Below are 26,441 nucleotides of genomic sequence, written 5' to 3'. Positions count from 1 at the left end.
CCAGCCGGGCACTTCCCCTCCCGGGCTCCGGCGGCGCAGGGTCCGGAGGCATGGGGGCTGCACGGGCTGGTACTGGCGGCCACTTTTTACTGGTACGTTGTACTGGCCCATAGCGGCTTACTTTCACCTCTGCTGGAGTCTGTTGTTCTGAAAAGTTGTGTTTCTCAGTGACTCTCTTTGAGCAGCCTTTCTGTCCAGGATCCTGTATGGAATCCAAAGTGGCTTTTTTCCTCTCTCCTTATTTCTTCCCATATTTCACTGACTGTGCTTCAAGAGGCAAGAAGCCTTGTAGGGTGCGGGGGTGGAGATAGGACAGTCTCCACACCCTGTGGAGATTGTGGTCATCTTTCCCCACTTGCTGTCCTGACGGCTTTGTTCATCTTGCATGTAAATGTGCCTTCATTGTCTGTCCTGATGACCAGGCAGGTCAGACAAGCAAATATACATTCGTTTGCCTAGGGCAGACAGGGCTTATACATTTCTTACCAAACAATTTTAAGCACCTACTTCTAGCCCGTAACTCCTTGGACACACTCCTACATACATCATGCAATGATTGTTTGGACCAGGGTGTTACCTGTTTGTATCTGATACCCTACATGATACCTTTTAGATACAGATTATGACAACGCTATGTGAGGTGTAGTAGGTCAGGCATGACAAGAGTCACTGACACAGAACCACCAATGGGCCTCTGTATTACCATACTGTCTTTAGAGAAACTTGCTGGTTGTACCTGTTCCATGGATACACAGAGGGCTTCAGGCTTAGTACTGACAATTTTGCATCTCACTTGCAATCCATGATATTTGGAAAAAAAATAAAGTTAAGTGATTGTGGTTGCAGTCTCAACACTCTGAGCCAAATGAGGGAGTGTTCCCTAAAGCCGAAGTTGGCCCCGTCTTTACTCTGGATAAGAGCTACAGTCAGCATTTTCAGGTTTCCCATGATTTACATAAGAACGGCCGTACCAGGTCAAACCAAAGGTCAATCTATCCCAGTATCCTGTCTACCGACAGTGGCCAATGCCTGGTGCCCCAGAGGGAGTGGACCAACAGGCAATGATCAAGTGATCTCTCTCCTCCCAGCCACCTCCATCCTCTGACAAACAGAGGCTAGGGACACCATTCCTTACCCATCTTGGCTAATAGCCATTAATGGACTTAACCTCCATGAATTTATCTAGTTCTCTTTTAAATGTTGTTATAGTCCTAGCCTTCACAACCTTCTCAGGTAAGGAGTTCCACAAGTTGACTGTGCGCCGCGTGAAGAAGAACATCCTTGTATTTGTTTTAAACCTGCTGCCTATTAATTTCATTTGGTGACCCCTAGTTCTTGTATTATGGGAATAAGTAAATAACTTTTCCTTATCCACTTTTTCCACATCACTCATGACTTTATATACCTCTATCATATCCCCCCCTTAGTCTCCTCTTTTCCAAGCTAAAAAGTCCTAGCCTCTTTAATCTCTCCTCATATGGGACCCCTAATCATTTTAGTTGCCCTTTTCTGAACCTTTTCTAGTGCCATTTATGGTATCCCTGCATCAGAATCCTTTCTCTTTCATACCCTGTGATTCCCTTGGTAGGTACAGGAAGGGAATCTACATTGGTGCTCTGAGGGGAGGCGTGTTGAGCAGACAGCAAGGGAAGGGAAGTAAAAGGATTAATAGCTGCCGTCCCAGCAACTTTACAACCACCAGCTGCATCCTGTTCAGCCCCTCTCTTCCCTTCATGGAGGTAAATGTTCAGGAGATCCACACTATTGTGGAGAGGGCAGTGTCGGAAGGAATGGGGAATGCAGTGAGGAAAGCTGGTCTGGTGTGGGCTTAAACCTCAAGGTAAAGGAATAAAAAATACACAGGGCACTAGGTAAAGAGCTATAATAAAGGTAGGCTAAATTCTGGAGGTCTTTACTCAGTGTAAGTCCTAGTGAGGTGGATTGAGCCCAGCGAAAGGGGAACAAAAGTGAACTCAAAAGACAACACATACCCCCCAGGAGGGAAAAGCTGTAATAGAGAACAGAAGGATGGAGTTAGACCGAAACAAGCAGAAACAAAGATTTTAATTTAGAGAAAACACAGTGAGGGAACTATTCATCCCAGGAAGAAAAAGAGACCAAAATCAAGCCAACAGAACAAATTCTAAAAAATATTTTATGAATCCAGTTGTTGTAAGATGAGGTCCTGGAACGTAAGTCCTTGTATCAGAGGCCTGGTATGAAACTTAAGGCCTGAACTAAAGTAATGGTCAAGACTTTGCTAACATAAAGCAAAGTTAAGCTGTGAGCAAGAGGCAGGCCCTGCTCACAGAATCTGGCATGAAGAGGGCTGATGCTGCAAAAACACACACATCTAAAAGTTACTGGGCACAAGTGATGTAAACACATGCCAGGATGGTACCAGAACACTCCAGCATGAGCACATTCCAGATAGATAACAAGGAAAAGGCTGACCCATCCTAAAGATGGGCAGGAGGGTAATATGATAGAGTTGTTTTTGTTGGAACCAACATGTACAAGGTGAGAGGCGGCACCCTAACATGTAGAGGGGTTGTACCTCAATACGGCGGGAGTGATGTGTAACTTGTTTGTACTGGTATATAAAAGTGTACCCCTGAGGAGTTGTCTTTGTCCAGCCTAGGGGGCAGTGGAGAGTCCCGCCACTGACTGAGCCGGTCCATTGGCAGGGGGCACATATTCGTAGTATGTCCTATAGAGTCTGCGGGAAAATATTACTGTGCTTCGTTTGATAATAAACCTGGCTGGGTGCCTTCGTACCTTATCTGAGTTTGTGGTCATTGGGGGTTCTCTTGGGGTCTGCGGTGTCTGCTATCCGTGCAGAGCCAGGGCAGCACACAGAGGGAACGCACGCATGCAGCTGACTGTTATCAACACTGAACAGAGCAGAGCACCACACCGGTGATGTCTGATGACATTGGTGACCTCGACCGCTGATCTGGTGAGTAAGTGAGCTGTCCGCTGTAGGAATCGCGATCTAACATGACAGAAAACCACGAGCTAGGGAACCCCGTTATCCCCTTCCTTCAAATCCCCACAGAGTTTGATAACTCGTGGACTCGCTGGGTTGCTAGCAAAAGAGGTCCATATGAATTTTAAAAATACAGCGGGGAAGAAACATGGAATGAAATTTGTAAGGCTAGGGCAGAAACTGTAGCCTTGAAATGTAAAATATTGCAAACTATAACCATGGCTGTTAAATGGTTAAGACAACATGCCACAAAATTGGGGCAAGTAACAGAAACAAAGGAAGTGTTAAAAGAATCAAGATGCTACAAAGCCCTGAACTGCTCTCACTCTCCTTGCAGGGTGGCAAGCAGTCCACAGACAGCAAGCAGGGTCTGAGCCTCTTTTTATAGTTCGAGCACATTACAGGAGATACAGGAATCCAATAATAAAGGTAAAAAGACTGACTTATGCCTTGAGACTGGAATCAGCATACCTGCCAAAGCCATCTGTCCCATCTGCACTTCCTTCTAACACCAGAGTGTTACTGTGTGTGACAGTAACTGCAAGGAAATGTTATTGGCTTCAGTTTTCTAAGGAGTTCTACTTTAAATATAAAGGATAGCCTAGCACCTCACAAAGGGAAATACTTGAGAAAAGGCAACAGCATGCAGAGATGTAGTTAGATTGTGTGTAACAAAATGGCAGTGTTTTTCTGAAACATCTTTCCCAGGCTGCAGGTTTTAATTCTGCTGAGAAGGGGTTAAGTGGGTTCATCTGACTCAGAGGCAGGTGACTAACTACCCTACCTGTGTATAAGGGTGGTGGGAGGGGCTCCCTGCCTGTAGAGGATTGTGGCAGGATAGTCCTTAGGTAAGAACCCTATGAACACCCAATTCTGGAGAAAATAGCTTATTCTGGGCTTTGTTAGTAAAGCCAATCGAGGGGGAGTGAGTGTGTTTAGACAGCATGTGGATTTTGTTTTAAATGTAGTTTGGGAAGAATGCCTGCTTGCAGTGAGTAACATAATGATGTGTCTGTTAAGAAACTGTATTTTCCTTAATTGCTTGCTTCTCACTCCTCTATCTGAAATCTACTGTCAGTAAGAAATGTACTGTAAGATTGCTTTTGATTTGCACAAAAACTACTATATTTAAGGGAGAACTTGGCTTTCTGATTTATGAAGACCCCTCTATTTGGCTGCTTGTAGGCTCTACTACAAGGTGTGGGATGTCTATCCATTGAAGTGTCCTCAAAAAGAGAGGTATTTTTATGAGCTTAAAAAAAAAAACATTTAAAACAGTCAATTTTGGCATGATCTTATAGTAAATTAAAGATCTGAGAAACTTTAGTGACAGGCACAACTTTGGAAAGTGAAAATAAAAGGCGTGCATAAGTGCCACCCTTGAAGGCTTTGAAAAAGAAACCGATGCTAATATAAGCCTAGCAACTCCCCTGCAGTGGGATTTGAATGAGAACAAACAAGGCTCATCTTTATAGGAATGGGACTTGCACATATTACTATAGATTAAGGAGGAATAACAGTGCAGGGGAAAGAATCTGAATAAAGGATTTTGTCAAGGCAATCAAAAGACGAGAACTCTGATCATTTCACAGGCCTTTTAGTTCCTGGAATTACTCAGACTGGACCTTTGTGCTCTAATCTTTGTACTCGGATAAACTTAGACCTGAGGCTTTTTTTTAATATGTTTTTTAAATTGAGTGATTGGGTTTCTTCTTGTTAATCAGGTACTTGGGTCTTGAAAGTTGCTCTTTTCCGATCTAGAAGCAGGTCTGGTGGAATTTTCAAAGCCTACTAAGAGATTTGGAGTCGAATATTGAGATGGTCAAGTTTAAAAAAAAAAAAAAAAAGGGGGGGGGGGGGAAACCAAAACACAAACACTCCATATTCTCCAAATAGTAGGATTATTAATATTTGGCTGATGGCTAGCCATGTTGCTCATCATTGGCCATCTGCTACTAGCCTCAAGATATGGGCCCAAACCAAAACCCTGGAGCCAAACATGCCTGAACTTTATGGAAGTCTGATTCAAATCCAAACTGCAGAGCTGGTCTTTATGGAATGGATTAAGCCTAACCCTGCCTCCCTGTACCACTCCTACCCGCCCCCCCCCAAACCGGCTTTCTCCCAAAATACATTTTGGGCCTATAAATGCATAGACAACACTTCCTTTGTTCTGTGGAATCCTGTACTCTTAACTGGCTTAGTGGGCACTTTGAGAGAGAGAGAGAGAGAGGACAAATCACTGGACCTGAATCCTCAAGCCACTATTGTGGGACGTACTTTGACTTAAGCCAGTTTTTCCTTAGGAGGACTCCTGAGGATAAGTATACTCATTACATTGCATGGATATACTGACCACTATACTCATGCAGGGCACCCCCAGAAAAGGTCTGCAACCTGATTCCTGCAGAGATCCATCACAGTCTAAATAGAGCCCCCTTGTTTTTTTTGTTTTTTTTGTTTTTTTTAAAGCACTGCACAGATTCTGCTATTGCTGTTGAAAGAGCTCTTGCCAAGCATACAATGAGCCTTGCTTTTACCTCAGAAATGGCCAGTGTTCTAATGCTTACAGAAGATAAGATACCATCTGAACAGCTCTGTTAAGGCTTGTGTTAAGTTGGGATTTCTCTCTCAATATTAGAGTTCAGGAAGTTATCTGAAGCCAATCTGCTCTTTTATGCCAATTTGACATCTCTCTGCACCATCTGTCATGCATTTGCAATCTATTGTCAGAATGGAATACATCTGGTACTGGTTGGATGGATCTGGGCAGTGGATTGAATATGGGAAACAGGTGAGCTTGTGTTCGACTGACACCCAACACTCTGAGCCATTCTAGATGTCACACAGATGTTCTCTCAGTGCTCTCTATGTGCACAGGTGTATTACTGTATTCTCAGGTGTGCCTCTGTGTTTTAGTTGTTCCTCAATATTTCATTAATACTCCATAGAAGCTTCTGAGGAATAGCTCTAAAAAATGGTGTATTTGTCTAGGGCTGGTCATATAATTTTGGTCAAAAACTGTTTTTCAGCTAAACAAATTGTGCCATGAAAGGTATTGGGTTTCCAAGGAAAATGTTGATATTTCACAGACAGACGAAAGCATGAAAACCAAAATACTGCACTTTGATTCAAAATGACACCTTGGGAGTTATCGTTTGAGTGTTCCCATTCTCACTGTGGGCTGGGCTTTCTGGATGTACTACATCTCCTATGATGCGCCTCTTCCTCCCCACCAAAAGAGGAGAGAACGGGGCATCACCAGTGATGTAGTCTGGCCAGATAGCCTAATCCATAGAACAAAATGGGAGTATAAGGCACCCAAACTACAACTCCCAGGAGGCACAGCAACGCCCCTTTGAATCAAAATTCTTGCTGAAAAGTCGAAATCTTCTGCAGAAAATTAAGGAAAACAAACAAACCATTTTTGTGAAAGGTTTCTTCCCTCTGGAAAATTCTTTTGATCTGCTCTAGTATTTTCTGTTACACAGCCCCATTTCCAGTTACTGCATTCAGAAAAGATACTGCCTTCTCGTATCCTTTCAACTTTGCTTTGCACTGTAGCTCTATGGAAATCCTAAGGCTTGTAGTCCAACTGCCCTTTTTTCTATAGAGTGCTTTCAATCTCCTCTGAACATGGTGGATCTATAGCTGTGCTATATCCACTAATCTGTCACAGTGGACTTATAGCTGGTCCTATTGGAACTCTGTGCAGGACCAAAGAAAGGGAGAGTTTAATGGTGTTTCTCAGGAATAGTGTTGGCATTTGTAAGCACCGTTTCAATCAAAATTTGTAACGGATCTTCAGCTGATGCCTCTTTGAGTCCTATTTGGCTCCTCTTGAGTAAATCCTTTCCATCTCTTGTGCACTAACTCAACATTAAATCAGACTAATAGTCATTGAGCAGAGCTAAATAGTCTTCTTCCAATGGTAGGAGGAAGCACGCCAAAGTGACCTAATTTAACACTATCATTGACTTAATAAAAATGAATAGATTATAGGCTAACCTCTGCTCTGTTGCATGCATACAATGCCATTGAAGCCAAAGATCCATTTGTAATGGGTGTAATTTTCCCATGCTCTGATTCTATAGTATGCAAATTATTGTGCTGCCACGGTAACTTCTGCGGATCTGGAGGCGGCATTTCTAGCGGACCGAAAAGGCACTGTATTGTTTCAAGCTGGTTCTCAGCAGTATGAGATAAACTTTCAAGGTAAGGTACCTGCTTGTTTAAAGTTTAACACATTACAACATGATTGACTTAAACATAGCTTCCTTCGTGCAAAGTCTCTCCAGATGTTCTCTGCTGACAAATAGACTAGTGAGTGAACTCTCTATGAACTCTGGGACAGCTACTCTCATGCAAGAACAAAGGGAAAAGTAAAAGAGGAGAACTGAACCTTAAAACATGGTGAAGATGCAAAGACCAGTGGATAGTCTTGCAGACTCATTATGGTGAGAGAAGGCATAAAGGATGCAGCCAGGGTAGAAGCCAGTTGCTTGGTCTAAGGTGAAAATGAGCAGTAAATCCAGAGAGATCTTTGTGTTTGTAAAAAGAACAGGAGTACTTGTGGCACCTTAGAGACTAACAAATTTATTTGAGCATAAGCTTTCATGGGCTACAGCCCACTTCATCGGATGCATAGAATGGAACATATAATAAGAGTATATATATACACATGCAGAGAAAATGCCATACTAGCTCTAAGAGGCTAATTAATTAAGATGACCTATTATCAGTCGGAAAAAAACTTTTGTAGTGATAATCAAGATGGTCAATTACAGACAGTTGACAAGAGATTAAGGATCGTTATCATAAGGAAATCGATTCAAGTAGTGTAATGACTCAGCCATTCCCAGTCTCTATTCAAGCAGAGTTAATGGTATCTAATTTGCAAATCAATTCAAGCTCAGCAGTTTTTGTTTGTGACATAGATATAATATTGTGAAATAAATTAAAAGTTCAACTGGCTTTCCAATGTCTCAAAAGTATTTGGTATCTGACACATGAATAAAAAAAGGGTGTGTGGCTCCCAAAAATGCATGTGCACATAGAACACCACAAGTGACATAGTCTGTGTTTCACTACAAAGGTGGTAGTGGTGTTATAATGCTTTATCTGTGAGATCAGTACAGGATCAAAAAACCAGCAAACAAGGGGGAAGCTTTTGTTTAAACCCTAAGAAGCAATCCCGTACTGCCAGGAAGAATGCACTAGCTAGATGACCTAATGCGTCTTCCTCTTTTAGTCCGTATAATTCCATAAGCAGAAACCTAGATGGTAAGAGGAATTGCAGGAAAACTGATGATGGTGATATAGCACTACATCTAGTCAGATTTCCCCCATAAAGTCCTAATGACAGTGAGATAGAAGAACTGGAAATGGATCAGAATAACAAAAAGGGCTTCAAGTAGGAGTAGGACAGGTGAAAGAGTGACCCCAACCTGGGAAGCATTGAAGGCCAGGGTAGGAGCAATACATAGTTGTACTATATCTTTATTTAAATAAACAGAGTTCCCGGGTAGTGAAGTTTCTTTAACTCCTGCCATGTTACATTTTTTCTTTCTTTCAAGATATGGTCCAGATAAACTTGCACTATCAAACTCGGAGAAAAGTCTGTAGGTGGCCAAAGTTTGTGTTCTTCGGCGGTGGAGACAAGAGTGAGAGAAGGTACTGGCGAGTGTGTTGACTACTTACTTTTTCATTTTATTGCCAAACAGTGCCTTACACGGAGTGTCAGTTCATAGGGAAGCCTCTGGCATACGATAGTTTGGGTTAATGCTAGGCTGTGTTGTGGATGTGATGGTGAGTGTAGGTTCCCCAGCACCTCCAGGATGTAGGCTTTGATAGCGCTCTGTGGCGACTGATGGCTTGCAGATAGCTGGAGGAGTTGTGTACTCTTTGCTACTATTGGTAACACTAAAAGAACAAGAGTACTTGTGGCACCTTAGAGACTAACAAATTTATTAGAGCATAAGCTTTCGTGGACTGCAGCCCACTTCTTCGGACGCATATATCTCTCTGTTGCTTGAGAAAGCATCTATTTGTTCTTTAATGTACGTGACCAAAGGAATAAAATTATTTCCTTCATACAAAAAATAGGAGCTGGGGAATGCCACTCCGGAGAGCTAGGATGGAGCCAGAGAATGCTGTTCCTGGAGGCTCAGGGATGCTGTGAAGTGCAGAAAGGTTTCCTTAAAGTGAATCATACACGCGGATTTAAGGAACTTCAGTTAATTTGAGGAAGTTCCAGCATATGGCTCAATAAAGTTAGGGAGAGGGAATTTAAAGTATGATTGGTTCAACAAAATTTTGGATCCCAGCTGGGAGAACAAGCGTTACGGTGCTGCTTTTCTCTTTACACAAAACAGCTTCTGGAACTCATTGCCACAGGATATCTTTGCAGCCAAGAGTTCAGCTGGATTTTAAAAAAGGATTTATATGGATAAGAATAGCCACAGTCATATTATCGAACATAAAATCATTGTATTTTGGAAGGACTATTTAACACCCTGAATCAGGAGAGTTTCACAACTATCTGATGGGGGTTAGAATAAACATTCCTTATGGACTTGTTATGCTATAACTGTCCACTTCAGTTTCTTGTGCCTCCTTCTGAAGGGTCTGGTACAGGATAGTGGGTTAGACAGACCACTAATCTGATCTGGCATGCTACTTTGTGTGTGCATAGCCCAGGCAAAGAGAAAGGGGTAACATCCTAATTTCCCAGGGGTTCAAGCAGCTGTTGGAACTCACTCTGGAAGCATTATGTGAAGTGTCCTTAAGATTAAGTTTCAACAGCTTTCCTACCCATTCTACCTCCTCTTAATTGTGCTGCCTGACTCTTACGGTACCCTTTATTCTCTCTGGCAACAAGTTACCTCTTGTTCCTATTATAGCCGGTCACTGTAATATGCATGAATTGGCAACTAGTGTTACCAAGATAAAATAGTTACTGTGGCTTGTGTCTCCAAGACAGCGTTTAGAGCTGATTGACGCTCCAGGGCAGGATAATTAGTGTGGAAGTGCCGTAGGCTCACTGCTGTTCATTTCTTTTGTTTGCAAACAGCCAATTGGAAACTACTTATCCACTTCATCTCTTTCCTCCAAACTGGGACCAATCGGCATTGCCTGACCTAGGGTACAAGGTACTTCGATCTGTTAGCTCTACTCAGGGAGACATCTTTCCTATACTGGTTCTTGTGGAAGGTAGACTACTTAAAATGCAACCCTCAAACTCAAGAGATGAGGTTCATGTGGTGTTTCCAGTGACATGTGCAAGCTGGAAATATAGAGTTGGCATGTTTGACATAGACATGTCACTGGGAAGAGAATTAAGACCATCAACTCATTCCACAGGAGTGCATGACTGAACAGCCATCAGATCATAATGACTTTTTGGTCACTACTGATTTGATCTGGACTCCAACTAATGACTTGGAGCATGACGCTCCATAGCTCAATGCAGATTTTTTTTTTTTTAATCCCCAGCAGTATTTTTCTTTAAAAATGAACACACTGAAGAATTTCATAGTGAGGGGAATTCTGAAGATTATCAAGTCATGTAAAAAAATATTATGGAGACACTTACATTGCTTTCCTCATTAAAATGTCTGCCACTATGATTACAACTCTATTTTTAAATAATTTGCTACAGTAAAGTTAGTATTACTTTTCAAGTGTAAAAAAACCTCTAATAAGTAAGGGTGGGCTCTGGGAAAGTTTGGAGTATAGTACAGCTTGCTTTCTTTTTTGAAATTTGACCAATTTAAAACACACACTTGCATACGCGGGTGAAACATACTCAAAAATGACTAGACCTAAATGGAAAAACTCAAAGAAAATTCATTTTGAGTCGACTCAAACATTTTGATTCAAAACTTGAGAAAAAAATTGGTCTCAATTTGATGAAATAAAAAAAATTGATTTTTTTGGTTCGAATCAAACTTCCCCCCTCCCCCAGTTTGGGGGCCAAACTGAAAAAAATGAACTATTCACTCAGCTTGAATTGTGAGTGTAGTTGTGGGGTAGTTACATCTCTAATGCAGTGTGATTGGGTGCTTCCTTTGTGAAAGGCTTGGGAAGTGCTCATTGAAAACACTTTAACATCTTGATTTCTGTTGTGCTTATCATTTTTAGTTGGTGGAGCTGAGTGACACTACCAGTGAATACAAGGAAGTCAAGGACCTATTTGAGAAGACAATGAAAAATTGTAGAATCTGCAGATTGCAGAGGATTCAGAACCCATCACTTTGGCAAGTTTTCCAGTGGTTTGTATCCATTTTATTTAATTAAAAAACCCTCAGTCTTCTAGACTGAGCTCAATAAGTTTATGGAGGGGATAGTATGATGGGACTGCCAATGATGGCATGTGGCCCACTGGTGACTGCCAGTAGCAAAAATCCCCAACTGCTGGAGAGAGAACACAAGGTGGGGAGGGCTCTGAGTTACTACAGAGAATTCTTTCCCAGGTATCTGTCTGGTGGGTCTTGCCCACATGCTCAGGGTCTAACTGATTGCCATATTAGGGGTCGGGAAGGAAGTTTCCTCCAGGTCAGATTGGCAGAGACCCGGGGGGGGGGTGTTAACCTTCCTCTGCAGCCTGAGACATGGGTCACTTGCAGGTTTAAACTAGTGTAAATGGTGAATTCTCTGTAACTGGAAGTCTTTAAACCAGGACTTGACGACTTCAGTATCTCAGACAGAGGTTAGGGGTCTATTTCAGGAGTGGGTGAGGTTCTGTGGCCTGCGTTGTGCAGAAGGTCAGACTAGATGATCACGGTGGTCCCTTCCGACCTTAAAGTCTATGAATCTAACTGGGTGCAGCAAAGTAATCCTGATAATTCTAGAGTTTGTTCTTTCTCATTATAATATATGAAGACATACCTATCTCATAGAACTGGAAGGGACCCTGAAAGGTCATCAAGTCCAGCCCCCTGCCTTCACTAGCAGGACCAAGTACTGATTTTGCCCCAAATCCCTAAGTGGCCCCCTCATGGATTGAGCTCACAACCCTGGGTTTAGCAGGCTAATGCTCAAACCACTGAGCTATTTATGTGCTGATGAGTCTCACTAACTAATCAAGAAGAAACTATTCCCCCTAAATACCATAACTGAAGTAGCTCAAGACTGTTTTCCAGGGGTGCTGGAACAATTTGTATAGTGGGGGTGCTGAGAGCCATTGAACCAAACTGTAAACCATGTATATGATGGAAACCACTTCAAACCAGGGGGTGAAGTAGCACCTCTAGGTCCAGCACGTATGCTGATTTCTCATGAATGTGCAGTTCTGGGTCCCTTTTATTAAGGCTATGGGTTGGTGAGGTTTTCTACTGAAACTTTGCAAACTGTTCCTAGCTTGATTTAAAATGTGTCTGTAGATCTTCTTGTCAGAATACAGTTTACGTGGCTTTGCAGGATATAAAAAGGATCATGTTCCTATGAGCCCGTTATTTATGGTTGAACCTTGTGGCTAGATGGGTTTGCATTGACCTAATGGAACTAGAAGTGGGGTTAATAGAAAACACTATGACTTCCTCCATGTGACTTTCCCAAAGAAACATTATTTGATCTTGAAATTCCCTTGTGGTCAGCATCCTAGTGCCCAGAGAAAGAGAGAGATCACACTAAGGTTTGATTTTTAGAGGCCACTAGGAAGCGTAGTATTGGTTAGATGCATTTTGTCTCACTTCCTCTCCTTCTTGCTGAAAGCCACAGCATAAATCTGGACAAGGAGTTTCAATTTAAAAAACAACAACAACAACAAAACCACTCTGCACTTAGTTATGGATGTGGATCTCCCAATTACATTGATGGGGTTGTATGAGTATATCTGTGGGAAGAATCTGGCCCTTAAACATCAGAACCCTGAGACAGGGGAAGTAACTTGTGCTAAATCTAAACACTTTTGCTCGAAGAGATGTTTCTTTGGAGTACCCTGGCTGAATCAAAGAGAAGCTGCCATGAAGAGGAGAAGGCGGCACAGCAAATGGATCAGGAAGACAAGATTGATCTGGCAAAATCTACCAGCAGCAAATCCTATTGACAGCAGAGTTGGATGATGTGAAAATCTTTCTGGAAAGCACTAATCTGAAATTGCAGAGCTTTCAAGGAAGATTTGAAGCAGTCGAGGTTTGCATTAGTGCTTCAGAGGCTCTTGATCTGCTTATTAACCTGCACATGAACATTAAAGCAGATGTGACCGTTATATTAGGAAAAAAATGAAGATTTGGAGAACAGAAGCTGGTAACCTGCAGCTCTTGGGGAAGGGTGATTGAGGGGGTAGGGAGCACAACTGCAAAAGCATGTGTGCAGCAATGTTCCTATAGGGGAGCAAGGCCACACTTTGCCCTTTAGTCTATTGTCCCTATCCCTGTAAGAGGTGAGTGTGTTTGTGTGATGGAGTGGCTGTAGCTTGCTTGCTTCCCCTTATAACCTTGATTTTTTTTTTTCTCTTTAATTCTCCCATCTCCTCACACCAGAATGAACCCATCTTCCTGAAATATAGCATGTTATACTATCATTCCAGGGACAAGTTTCTTGGTTTAAAAAAGAAAAACAAAAATCAGTGATGGTGTTTTGAAAACTTACCTGAAGTTCACTTGGAAGTTTCTCTCTATTTTGGGAGATAGGGTTGGGATTCAGAATCTCTCCAAAACAGTTTCTTAGAAACACCAACTGCATTTGATTTTGATGGCTTTGCTGAGAAGGCTGTTTTGTAGTGTTTGGGGTGGAGGAGGAGGAGAAGGAGAAAGAAGGGGATGATTAAGGAGAAGAAGTTAGCTATGTAACAAACTGCGTTTGCTTCCCCACTCTAATGTAGGCAGAACAGAAATGAACTAAGGGTTCATCAATCCAGGGCAGGGCTCAGCAGAATGCTGTGGTAGGGTCCCTAAAGGGAAAAGGAAGTGCTTGCTTGCCCCGGTCATGTCATGGGAAGCAAGGAGGAATAAGGAAACTGAAAGGCTATATTTTACTTATGTTCACAAGTTAAGGACTACCTGGGTATTTCCCTGCCTGAAGCTCTAAGTTATCTGCTGTCTGGGATTGAGGGTTGAAAGTTTTAGGGGAAAAGTTAAGTTTGTGTGGGCACAGTAAGTTGGATGGGGTTAGAGATGAATGATAAAGGACTAAAAGGCTGAGAACTGACTCAAGTGTCAGAGTGGTAGCTGTGTTAGTCTGTATCCACAAAAACAACAAGGAGTCCGGTGGCACCTTAAAGACTAAGATTTATTGGGCATAAGCTTTTGTGGGTAAAAAACCCCACTTCTTCAGATGTTTTTTACCCACAAAAGCTTATGCCCAAATAAATCTGTTAGTCTTTAAGGTGCCACCGGACTCCTCGTTGTTTTTGAGAAATGACTGGATCCCTTAACTGTTCATTGCCAGATGTTCTAACTTTCAAGCCTTTGAAAGATACATCTGTAAAATGTTGTATTTTTGGATGTTAGCTGGACTACACCAAAAAACATAATTGGCTTTAACAAAGCTTCTTGCTCATTAATATACTTATCGGGCATGTTCCTGAGCTATGAAGTCCCAATTTGGATTCAGAACCAAATCTTAAACATTCCCTAAGTTTAGGGTGTTCGGGGCTCAACTAACCATATGCAAATAAGTAAGCTGCTGAATTCAGATCTGAATCCAGATCACAAACTAAACATCCACTACCAAACTCTGGGAATTGGGGGGCTGAGGATATTTATGGGGGTGCAGATGCAGTGTTCCAGTTCAGGCCTCAACCTGGCATGTGCAAGAGTTTAAGATGGAGGGGGGCAAGGAGAGGTGGAGGTGGGGGAAGAACTGTTGCAGGTTTTTAAACAGACATACATGGATTTCTGCTGGCTAATTTTATGTGATCAGCAAATAAAAGCTGTCTGAAAAGACAGCAAATCCTTTCTTATGCTAAAATACTCATTCTAGAACAGTAAAACTGATACAGAAGTGGGCTCTAAATTCCTTCCCATGGCTCACTGGACCTGAGAACTTAGTTAAGATTGCATTGTACCCATTCAAAGCGCTCTCCCATCAGCATAGCACATATTCACCAGATGCGCTACAGCAGCAGAGCTGCATCGGTGCAGTTGCACCAATGTAGCGTTGTAGTGTAGACTTGCCCATAGAGTGGGGTATTAGAACTTCTTCGGGACTGGAACTGTCTTCCTACATGTGTATGTACGTTGACTAGTGCGTTTTCGGAGCTACCACAGTGTAACTAACAAAAAGGAAGGACCTCTACTAGTGTGAAGCTATGCGCGTGTGATACGACTGTTCCTTTAATATGCACCATGCCAAGCTAAAGGGACTTTTTAGCCAGGAGGGACCACTGTCATCCTCTAGTCTGACATTCTGTAGAACTTCAGGTGATAAGACCCCCCAAAATAATTCCCGTTTGAACTAGAGCATATCTTGTTTAAAAAAAAAAAAATCCAATCTTGATCTAAAAATTACCAATGATGGAAAATCCACCACAACACTTGCTACAGTGTTCCAAAGGCTAAACACCCTCGCCGTTAAATTTACACCTCATCTCCAGTCTGAATTTGTCTAGCTTTGACTTCCAGCCGTTGGATCCTGTAATACCTTTCTCCACTAGATTGAAGAGCTGATTATCACATTTTTTCTCCCCCATGTAGGTACTCATAGATTGTAGTAAAGTCAAGTCACCCATTAAGCTTCTCTTGGGAAACTAAGTAGACTGAGCTCCTTGAACCTATCACTATAAGGGCATGTTTTCTAATCTTTTAATCATTCTTGTGGCTCTTCTCTGAACCCCCTCCAATTAATCCACATCCTTCTTGAATTCTGGACACCAGAAGTGGATACAGTATTCCAGCAGTGGTCACTCCAATGTCAGATAGAGGTAACATGACTTCTCTACTCTTACTGGAGATTCCCTGGTTTATTCAGCCAAAGATTGCATTAAACTTTTGGGCCACATCATTGAACTCCTGTTTAGCTGATTATCCATCATGACCCTCAAATCTTTTTCATAGTCACTGCTTCCCAGGATACAGTCCCCATTCTGTAAGTATGGCCTACATTCTTTGTTCCTAGATGTATTCATTTACATTTAGCTGAATTAAAATGCATATTGTTTGCTTGCGCCCAGCTCACCAAGTTATCCAGATTGCTCTGTATCAGTCCTCTTCATCATTTAGCACTCCCCCAAACTTTATTTGTGAACTTTGTCAGAAATGATGTTATGTTTTTTTCCAGATCACTGATAAAAATGTTAACTAGCAAAGGGCTCTGATCAGTTTCCCTGAGAGATCCAACTAGAAATGTACCTCCTTGAGGATTCCCTGTTTACAATTACATTTAGAGACCTCCCCGTTAGTCAGCTTTTAATCCATGTAGTATCTGCCATGTTAGTTTTGTATCATTCTAGTTTGATCTATGGGTGCCATGTTGCTATATGCCATAGCTGAACAGAAGCTGTACCCAGCTGAGTGGGTTCCCTGTTACTGTTCCCCTAATGTGTGTGAGATGAAGTCTTGGGTTCAGAAAGAGAGTTCTGACCTGAATTTGCTATTCTGGTTTCAAATGCCACTATAACTAGTTCAGTCAGGGTACCAGTGGTGGCATTCCTTCTCTCCTCCGTTAGGAAACTTAAAAAGCTAGAAATCTGGTATGCTCGGACTCCTGTTGTGCCATGGGTTGTTTCATTTGTCAGGAAGTCCTGCAGGCCTTTTTACTTTATTGGCTTACTTCTTAGTTCAAAATAAAAGACCGATTTAGAGGACAAGAATGCCTCAGGTGGGCTTAAACCCTTCCTCAAAATACCCTGACATTAGGGATCTTAATTGCACTGTAATGGTATGCTCATGTGTGAGTGCATGCATGTGCTCACACACGCTGGTTTTAAAGAAACTCTCTCTTCTTAGCTTATTGCTACATATCTTTAGTATAAGGAAGCTAGGGCAAAGGATGAGGAGACTTACAACAAGAGCTCTTACCAGCAATTCTGTGTCATGGTCTCTCCTACATCCTCTGAGGTTTGTTCTTCCGTGGTGGCGTTTCGTTCTTTGTACTCAGTGTGTTCTCATACTTCTGTTCTTGCTGTAGACGTTTCTAGACTGAAGTGGAACTGGCAGCCTCCTTGCCTTATATTGTCTTGACTGGTGGCCTCCTTGCTTTCTGGTAGGTAGAGCCATAACACGTAGCATAAGGGATCTATTGGATAACGTGGGAAGAGGAAAACCAGGGTAAACCCATTTACCCTTCAGTGTTTCTTTTGTTCCGCTTTCTAAGTTTAAGGTTTAACTGGAATATGGTTGAAGCAGAGAGGAAGATTGGAAACCTCATTTTGCCCTGGCATAAATGTTTTGGGGTTTTTTGCTTTCCGCTGACCTTGACACATTTCTATCACTAGGCAAAAGGAGCAGATGAGGAAGACAAACAGAGGAAGAGATGTGGATGAGAGGCTCTTATTCCATGGAACAAGTACATCCCATCTGCATGCCATCTGTGGACAAAACTTTGACTGGAGAATCTGTGGGACCCATGGAACATTATATGGAAAAGGTATAGAGGTAGTGTGTGTAAATGTAACATGAACTCTCTCTCTCTGTTCCTGGAATGTAATGAAACAGACTCAAATTAATACTGCAGAAGTCAACTTCCTACATACTGGGCCTGATTCTCTGTTGCCTTGCAACTTTAGTGGCCACTTACACCAATGCAGAGTGAGTGCAAAGGCTATTGAACTGGCATTTTACATTTACTTTTTACAGGTGTAAACAATTACTCCAAGTGCAGAGCAATATTGTTTCAAATTTAAAAGATCTGTTCTACCCTTCTGAACTCAATCGTGCTATTTTGCTCAGTTTGAAACCTCCCACTGATTTTAACGGGATTGTGTTTTAATATTAATGGAAGTTAGTCAGGCATATCAAAGGGCATGTAGAATGTGCGCTTGCTTTCTAGCAACACTTTTGGTCTGTTTCTGACTAGTTTTTGTGTTGGTATTTAGAAATATTGAAAGGATCCTTTCTTTCAGGTAGGGGTTCTGTGAATAGTTAACTGTAGAAGGGCTTGTCTGGTTCTGTATAATATTTTCAGAGCAACTTTATCTGTTGGAAACTTAAGAAATGATGGATTCAAATCAGAAGTTTAACATTATTACTAGGTTTTTATTGTGCATCACTTTAAAAACTCTAGCTTTGTCTTCATGGTTCATGATGTCTCAAGATTCCATTGTTGGAATATTATCCGCAGAATTCATAGCCGACTACTATCTGCTAGCTTGTGTTTAAAAAAAAAAAAAAAATGGATTGAGAACCCTCTTGCAGAAGCTCTTTTTCTTAAATCTGAAGAAACAGAAGTTTGCCAAACACTCTTGAGGCAACCACGTGCTTTAGAGCAGTGTTTCTCAACGAATGGTCTATGGACCGGCGCCAATCCCTGAGATCTCCCTGATGCAGTTTAGGAAGGCAGCAAGCCAGTCCTTGGTATCAAAAAGGTTGAGAAACATTGCTTTAGATGCTGTTCAAAAGGCCGTCTCCTTCTCCTATTGTAGTCAATAGGAGCTTGGATATTGACTGGGGCTGGTCAAAATTTTTTGCTTTTTTCTATGGAAAATTGGGGTTTTGACAAAACGAGAACTTTTTGCAGAAAGCGACTTCTTTCCTCTGAGGCTGTGTCTATGCTAATAGAGCCTATGTTGACTCTGCCAATGTAGCTGTGCACCCTAGTGTAGACACACCATACACTGACAGGAGTTTTTCTGCTGGTACTGGAACACCACCTCCCTGTGCAATGTTAGCGATGCCAACAGAAACACTCTTCTGTCAGCACAGTTGCATCTATACCGATAATTTTGTCAGCATAGCTATGTCATGAGATGGGTTTTTTTTTCCCCACACCCCTGACCAACATAGGTATGCCAGTATACATTTTTAAGTAAAGGCCATGCCCAAGTTTTGCTTTTTTCGTTTGTTTTAATCTGAAAAGCAAAAGATTTTCCCAGAGGGGAGAGAACTACTTTCTGACCAGCTAAGGTCTGGTCTACACACTGATTTAGTGGCATAACTATGTCAGTCAGGGGTGTAACTTCATTTCCAAAATACCAGCACAACTCTTAGTGTGGACAGTTATACAAGATAGTATTATACCTATTTACATGCATCCATACTAGGAGTTCTACTGGTATTTGGGGGGAAAAAAGTTACATCCCTGATTGACACATTTACCAGTATCTTATACTTGTACAGTTTGTTCCTCTTTTACTACAGAAATAAGCTATATTGGAGTAAGGTACTGTTGTACCTCTAAGGGTACATCTACACTACAGGGGGGAGTCGATTTAAGATACGCAAATTCAGCTACGTGAATAGCGTAGCTGAATTCGACGTATCGCAGCCGACTTATCCCGCTGTGAGGATGGCGGCAAAATCGACTTCTGCGGCTTTCTGTCGACGGCGCTTATTCCCACCTCCGCTGGTGGAGTAAGAGCGTCGATTCGGGGATCGATTGTCGCGTCCCGACGGGACGCGATAAATCGATCCCCGAGAGGTCGATTTCTACCCGCCGATTCAGGCGGGTAGTGTAGACCTAGCCTTAGTGCAACCACGCTAGGGGTTTAACTATACTAGTATAGTACAAGCCGTTCAACTTCTATGTTTAGACAAGCCCCAATGCTGACTTAACTAGGCGCAGGATGCAGTCCATGAAGTAAAACACATTAAAAAGCCAAAATAGTTGCATTAGTTAGTTATCTAACTTACTGACTATGGGTGATCGAGGGTGTCTTAAAAAGCATGATTAGATATTGACCTTATTCATAATAAACAAAGTACGAGCATGATTTAGGAGATATCTATAGTTACCTGGAGGTACATACAGTGTTAAGGGCACTTGTTGAAATGCTATAAGCTAGAGCATGCTCTCTGTATGTGTGTATATATATCTCCTCAATATATGTTTCACTCTATATGCATCCGAAGAAGTGGGCTGTAGTCCACAAAAGCTTATGTTCTAATAAATTTGTTAGTCTCTAAGGTGCCACAAGTACTCCTGTTCTTTTTGCAGATACAGACTAACACGGCTGCTACTCTGAAAACTGTTATGGCAGTAATAGATACAAGCATAAAATAAATTCTAAAGAAATAATTCTTATCTTGGCTTTTTCTTGTTCTTAGGAAGCTACTTTGCCAGAGACGCTCATTATTCCCATCAATATTGTCAGACTGGCTCCAGTTCCAAGACCATGATCGTAGCTCGAGTGCTAGTTGGAGACTTTGTTCAAGGAAGCAACAACTACCTTCGCCCTCCACCCAGACCAAACAATCCGAACAGCTTTTACGACAGCTGTGTGGACAGCCCAGTGAATCCATCCATTTTTGTCATCTTTGAGAAGCACCAGATTTACCCAGCATATATAATAGAATATGCAGAAGGGTACAGCTGTGTGATCTTGTAATGGACAGCAATATCACTTTCCTACCCTGAGACAGTCAAATGATTTTACATATTTCCTATTTTAAAATATATTTATTGGAACTACTGTCTGTGTGTGTCTGTTACGAAACTGTTTGAAATGCAACAAAACAGGAGTAGCCAGTCCCATCATGGATTATTGGCACTTTGGTATATTAACTGTTTATATATTAAAAATACAGAACTCTAAGGGTTACTCCTGCACTGAAGGGAGAGGAGCTGGGGTCTGGAGAAGAAGGGAGCCTGTTTCCCATAATGCATAGGAGTGCTGGAAGAGGTGTAGGGGCCTCAGTTTAGTCAGGCCCCATTTTCACATCCTGCACTTCAGAGAAGTATCGCTGTTCCCTGCCCCCATGAGACCAGCACCTATTAGCACACAACTGCAGCTGGCATCTACTGGCGTACATGTAGCGCTGCATGCCACAGTGCAGTATCTCCGCTTTCAGATGAAATCCTTCATCAGCTATTTCCCACAACGGGTTGTCTCTGCTCTCCTTGCTCCAGTGGCTAGACCTGGATTTACCCATAAGAAAAAACACGAAGTATAGAACTTGCAGCATCCCCTGGGCAAATGTTTAAGGCACATTCTCTACTCTGGAACAAGGATCATAATACTGGAGTGGCTTTATATTACACTATGATAGCCAGAAACACTCGTTAAAAGTTGGTCAGTATCTCCTTGAACTGAGGGACTTGCAATAGACAATGTGCCAGGGTTGGAATTGTCATATTTGGGGTGATCATGTCTGAAGAACAGACAGAAGCAGAATTGTCATTTCCTTGAAATCTTCACTCTTAATCTCCAGAGAAGGTATCATATGAGAAATGTGTCCGCAGACTGCACAATCCTCTATTGTATAGGGGGAAGTTCAGCTGTCTAGCAAAGAGTTATTTGTCAAAGGGTAGCTAAACTAACACTACAATTTGCATGAATAACTCTAAAATGATCAAATATAAATTTTCCTTTACAGGAATATCTAGACTAAGATCTCCTGGGACTCCTGATTTGATACTGTTTCAATATTCTCTTACTGAAAGGTTAATTTTGAGAAGGTAACAGATCTTTTAGACAAAGGAAATGCAGTGGACCTAATTTACCTCTATTTCAGTAAGGCATTTGATATGGTTCCACATGGGGAATTATTAGTTAAATTGGAAAAGATGGGGATCAATATGAAAATTGAAAGGTGGAACTGGTTAAAGGGGACACTACAACGGGTCATACTGAAAGGTGAACTGTCAGGCTGGAAGAAGGTTACTAGTGGAGTTCCTCAGGGATCAGTTTTGGGACCAATCTTTTTATTACTGACCTTGGCACAAAAAGTGGGAATGTGCTAATAAAGTCTGCAGATGACACAAAGCTGGGAGGTATTGCCAATACAGAGAAGGACCAGGATATCATACAGGAAATCTGGATGACCTTGTAAACTGGATTGATAGTAATAGGATGAAATTTAATAGTGAAAAGTGCAAGGTCATGCATTTAGAGATTAATAACAAGAATTTTTGTTATAAATTGGGGACACATCAGTTGGAAGTAACAGAGGAGGAGAAGGACCTCAGAGTATTCGTTGATCACAGGATGACGATGAGCTGCTAATGTGATATGGCCATGAAAAAAGCTAATGCGGTCATGGGATGCATCAGGCGAGGTACTTCCAGTAGAGATAAGGAGGTGTTAGTACCATTATACAAGGCACTGGTGAGACCTCATCTGGAATACTGTGTGCAGTTCTGGTCTCCCATGTTTAAGAAGGATGAATTCAAACTGGAACAGGTACAGAGAAGGGCTAGTAGGATGATCCGAGGAATGGAAAACCTGTCTTATGAAAGGAGACTCAAAGAGCTTGGCTTGTTTAGCCTAACCAAAAGAAGGCTGAGGGGAGATAGGATTGTTCTCTTTCAATATATCAGAGGGATAAATACCAGGGAGGGAGAGGAATTATTTAAGCTCAGTACCAATGTGGACACAAGAACAACTGGATATAAACTGGCCATCAGGAAGTTTAGACTTGAAATTAGATGAAGGTTTCTAACCATTAGAGGAGTGAAGTTCTGGAACAGCCTTCCAAGGGGAGCAGTGGAGGCAAAAGACATATCTGGCTCTAAGACTAAGCTTGATAAATTTATAGAGGTGATGGTATGTTGGGAATGCCTAATTTTGGCAATTAATTGATCTTTGACTATTAGCGGTAAATATGCCTAATGGCCTGTGATGGGATGTTAGATGGGATGGGATCTGAGTTACTACAGAGAATTCTTTCCTGGGTGTCTGGCTGGTGAGTCTCGCCCACATGCTCAGGGTTTAGCTGATCGCCATATATGGGGTCGGGAAGGAATTTTCCTCCAAGGCAGAGGCCCTGGGGTTTTTTCACCTTCCTCTGCAGTGTGGGGCAAGGGTCACTTGCTGGAGGATTCTCTGCACCTTGAAGTCCGATTTGAGGACTTCAACAGCTCAGACATAGGTTAGAGGTTTGATACAGGAGTGGGTGGGTGAGAGTCTGTGGCCTGCATTGTGCAGGAGGTCAGACCAGACGATCATAATGGTCCCTTCTGACAAAGTCTACGATTCTAAAATTCAGGATAATGCTTGAATACAGTAGATTCTGCTTATTAGCAGCCCTTTAGTTGCCAGCAAAAAGCTGCCATTAGCCAAGCGCTAATAAGCGCAAGGCAGGTTTATGGGGCTGCAGCCACGGAAGGAAGAGCTGGGACGTGCCGTCCATGGCAGCAGCTCCATGAAGCTGCCCGTGGGAAGGGTAGCAGCAGGAAAGGGGCTGCAGCCCTGATGCTGGACCTTTCTACCAGGAGCAGGGGGCCTGTGGGGCTGCACCACACCTCTCCCTGCCCACTATGGGGGCTGGAGCTCAGCACATTCCAGCATTGCCTTCTCTGGGTGCAGCCCCACTGGCAGGGCACAGATTGGAGAGAGCAGGGAGAGGTACCCTGAAACTCTGGCATCTGGCTCTCACCCTGCTACTGCCCTTCCCATAGCCCCTTACTTCCTGTATGGTCCCTGTGCACTGGTAGATTTGTGGGGCCGCAACTGGGGAAGGCACATCCCAGCACTTCCTTCCCTGGCTGCAGCTTTGCAAAGCTGCCTGCTGCAGTGCTGCTGGAGCCTCTCTTATAAAAAAATGTTAATAGATGGCATGTCATTGGCAATGTCTAAACCCCACTAACATTAAAGTCAATGGGACAGGATTGGTTCACAGCCAAATCCTGTTAACCAAAAAGTTGTCAATAGACAGGTTGCTATTAAGCAGAATCCACTGTATATGAAGTGTCCTTTACAGTATTCTTAAGTACTGTAACTTAGAAAGTTTTAACAAATTTATAAATCATTGTCATACTAGCATCAGCAGTATAGTATTTACCATCACGGAAATGTGTAAAACTGGAGTAAAGGAGCACCTTTTTCAATTGTGGAAAAACTTTCATGTGGAACGTGTAGCGTCCCCTCTCCACCCGGTTACCTTCTTTAATGCCAATTTGCTTATAGGTTTTGATGGACAGGTCTGGGTTCTTCTGGATCCCGCCACCCACTCAACAGGTCTTTTTTATTTTTTCCCTATGAATTTATTTGGTGGTGCCTCCACCCCTCTCACTCCTTTCTGGCAGGGTCACCAGGGCAGCTTGGGAGGAAAATTTTAACAGGGTAATCCTCACTTACTTGCCAGATTGTGTTATTTCTTGGAAGTCTCCAACGAATAACACAAACACATACAATATATTCAACACAATAATTATATTAAACAGGAGACAAATATAACATAACAGGGAAAAGCACTACTGTTAGGGTCACTGGTGCCGACGCTGCTAATACCTGTGACTTTCCCCAGTCACGTGACATGATGTAGCAAATATAAGATTAGTGTCCCGTTGGTACGGGTACTTTGTTGGGGCCGTTGATGACCTATGACCATAAAATTCTTCTCTGCAGTGGTTTAGCAGTGTGGCTGACTGGGTTCAGAACAGCCCAAAGGACTCACAAGTGGGAGAAGGTGGTAAATCCCTCCACAGGTTTAATATGCAGCAGGTTATAAAATCCCCAAACCCTCACTCCCTGGCTTGAGGACACAGTTCAGGGAGTCCCCAAAACAAATTCCTTAACTGACTAACAGATGGTGCACTCACAAACTCCATGAATGATCCTCAGGTTCAGAGATGGCTCTGGACTCACTGGTCACTGCAGAGGGGCTGATCTCTGCTGGCAGGGATCCTCTTCAGGCAGGAATCCGGCTGCTTCGGTCCCAGGATCTCCCCTCACCACAAAGGGGTGCAGGGCTCAAGGTGCAGATTACACAACTGTATTAAAATCCAAACTGTCGTCTCCTAGCCCAGCATCTAGACACACACACAGCAGCCCTGAACTAGCAGGCAGAGCAGAGCTGACCATGTTGTGACTGGTCTCACCTTGGGAGCTGGACGGCTAACTCAGCCTGGCTGGGGGAATTTCCCAGCAAAACTTTACAAACTGGGAATCATCAGTGAAGAAGGAAAAGCCCAGCGGAGGGATCTTGCTTTCAGGTTCCTAGAGGCCAGTTCTCAGGGGGAATCCTGCATGCAGGCTTGGGCCTTACTAGCTCCCCACATAGCCAGTCCTGCCCTTGCCCTGGCTGCCTCCAGACTGACTCAAAAATGGCTTCTCCCCTTTCCTGAACTCCCTGGGAGGGGCATCTCACTCCCTATTGGTTGCCGGGCAGACTCTGAGTTTGCCTTGACTCCCCCTTCCTACCAGGGATCAGGGCCGGCTCCAGGAACCAGTGAAGGAAGAAGGTGCCTGGGGCGGCCAATAGAAAGGGGCGGCACTCCGTCCGCTATCGGGGCAGCACGTTTGGGTCCAGGGCAGCAATTCGGCGGCGGACCCTTCTGTCCCTCTCGTCCTCTTCGGCGGCAGCTTAATCGCTCCGCTTCAGGCTTCTGCGGCAATTTGGTGGCGGGTTTTGTTTTTCTTCTTTGCCGCTTGGGGCAGCAAAAAAGCTGGAGCCGGTCCTGCCAGGGACAGTGTGCGTCACCCCTGAGCTGTCAGCAGACAGAGCCCAGGAATCTTGGTAATCTCCTTGGGGGTTACAGAAGGTATAAGACATAAATGGTGAGGCAGGGTGTAAAAACCCATAATTAACACTGATGCTGGCTTGATGCAAGTATACCTCTTTAATATCCTTATCTTATTAATGTCTGAATCACATGCCCACTTTTTTCCAGCATAGGGATTCATAATAGTACAGTAATGCCCTTGTGAAGGCTGAAGGACTATTATAATAATAAAATATGGAGTTATACCTATCTTATAGAACTGGAATGGACCTTGAAAGGTCATTGAGTTGAGTCCAATCCCCTGCCTTCACTAGCAAGACCAATTTTTGCCCCAGATCCCTAAATGGCCCCCGTCAAGAATTGAACTCACAACCCAGGGTTTAGCAAGCCAATGCTCAAACCACTCAGCTATCCCTCCCTCCTCTAGTCCCTTTCTGAACTCTATTTTTAATCTTTTCATAACAGAAAGCCTCTTTTGGTCTCCATCTGAGGCTAGAGATGGAAAAAGACATATTCTATCTCCTTGACAATGCAGGACGGTTCCCTAAACCATGTACTTCTGATACTTGCTTTTTTTTTTTTGTTTGTTTTTTTAAATATTTTAAATGGCTATAGTTAAAAAAAAAAACCACAACAACTCTGCATTATTAATAAGGAAGTCCAATGATAAGTTAAATTAGATGCAATATTATTTAGATTACTTCAAATTTAGGAAATGCCAGAATTAAAGTTGTCCATGTAACCAGACTCTTAGCAACCAAATTTTTTGAAGTTCCATGTTCTGCTGCTGTTAAGAGTAGCGTCTATTGACCATAAGATGAATTTTATGTTCAGATGCAAATAGCCTATTATCGAATGTGAACAAAATGTAACACACGGACCTACCCCCACTTGGCAGCTATGAACAGAGTTGGCACTTTCCGTGTAACCAGGAGGGAAAGGAGAACTTAGGAAAACTGAATTTTTTTAA

At 42.7% G+C, this 26,441-nt stretch overlaps 1 protein-coding gene and 1 long non-coding RNA gene across 3 annotated transcripts in view; one reads left to right on the top strand and one right to left on the bottom strand.

The window, feature by feature from the left end:
* LOC117881678 overlaps positions 1–25,045 on the bottom strand; it is a 60,803-nt gene extending 35,758 nt beyond the window's left edge. The window contains exons 1-3 of one of the 2 annotated variants that reach the window (XR_004646838.1): positions 24,569–25,045; positions 16,951–17,167; positions 13,624–13,702 (exon numbers count right to left, since the gene is read on the bottom strand). This is a non-coding gene — a long non-coding RNA (uncharacterized LOC117881678). Of the gene's footprint in view, positions 1–13,623; positions 13,703–16,950; positions 17,168–24,568 lie in introns of those variants that run through there. The other variant, XR_004646839.1, reaches the window with a different exon arrangement.
* On the top strand, positions 5,573–20,440 carry PARP12 (poly(ADP-ribose) polymerase family member 12). Its single transcript, XM_034779235.1, has 7 exons — positions 5,573–5,783; positions 7,084–7,204; positions 8,566–8,662; positions 10,062–10,140; positions 11,132–11,262; positions 17,367–17,518; positions 20,134–20,440. The coding sequence occupies exons 1-7, from the start codon at positions 5,700–5,702 to the stop codon at positions 20,412–20,414; spliced, it is 945 nt and encodes a 314-aa protein (XP_034635126.1). The 5' UTR covers positions 5,573–5,699; the 3' UTR covers positions 20,415–20,440.
* Positions 25,046–26,441: the final 1,396 nt, after the last annotated feature.

This window comes from Trachemys scripta, chromosome 1, assembly GCF_013100865.1.
Source record: "Trachemys scripta elegans isolate TJP31775 chromosome 1, CAS_Tse_1.0, whole genome shotgun sequence".
NCBI lineage: Eukaryota > Metazoa > Chordata > Testudines > Emydidae > Trachemys > Trachemys scripta.
Note: the sequence above shows the minus strand (reverse complement) of the source record. Positions and strands in the feature narration are given on the sequence as shown.

Coding starts and splice junctions, on each gene's coding strand:
- PARP12 (XM_034779235.1), top strand. CDS start 5,700: ATGCATTTGCAATCTATTGTCAGAATGGAATACATCTGGTACTGGTTG. Junction 7,205..8,565: donor GTATGAGATAAACTTTCAAG/GTAAGGTACCTG, acceptor CTTTCTTTCAAG/ATATGGTCCAGATAAACTTG. Junction 8,663..10,061: donor GGAGACAAGAGTGAGAGAAG/GTACTGGCGAGT, acceptor GTTTGCAAACAG/CCAATTGGAAACTACTTATC.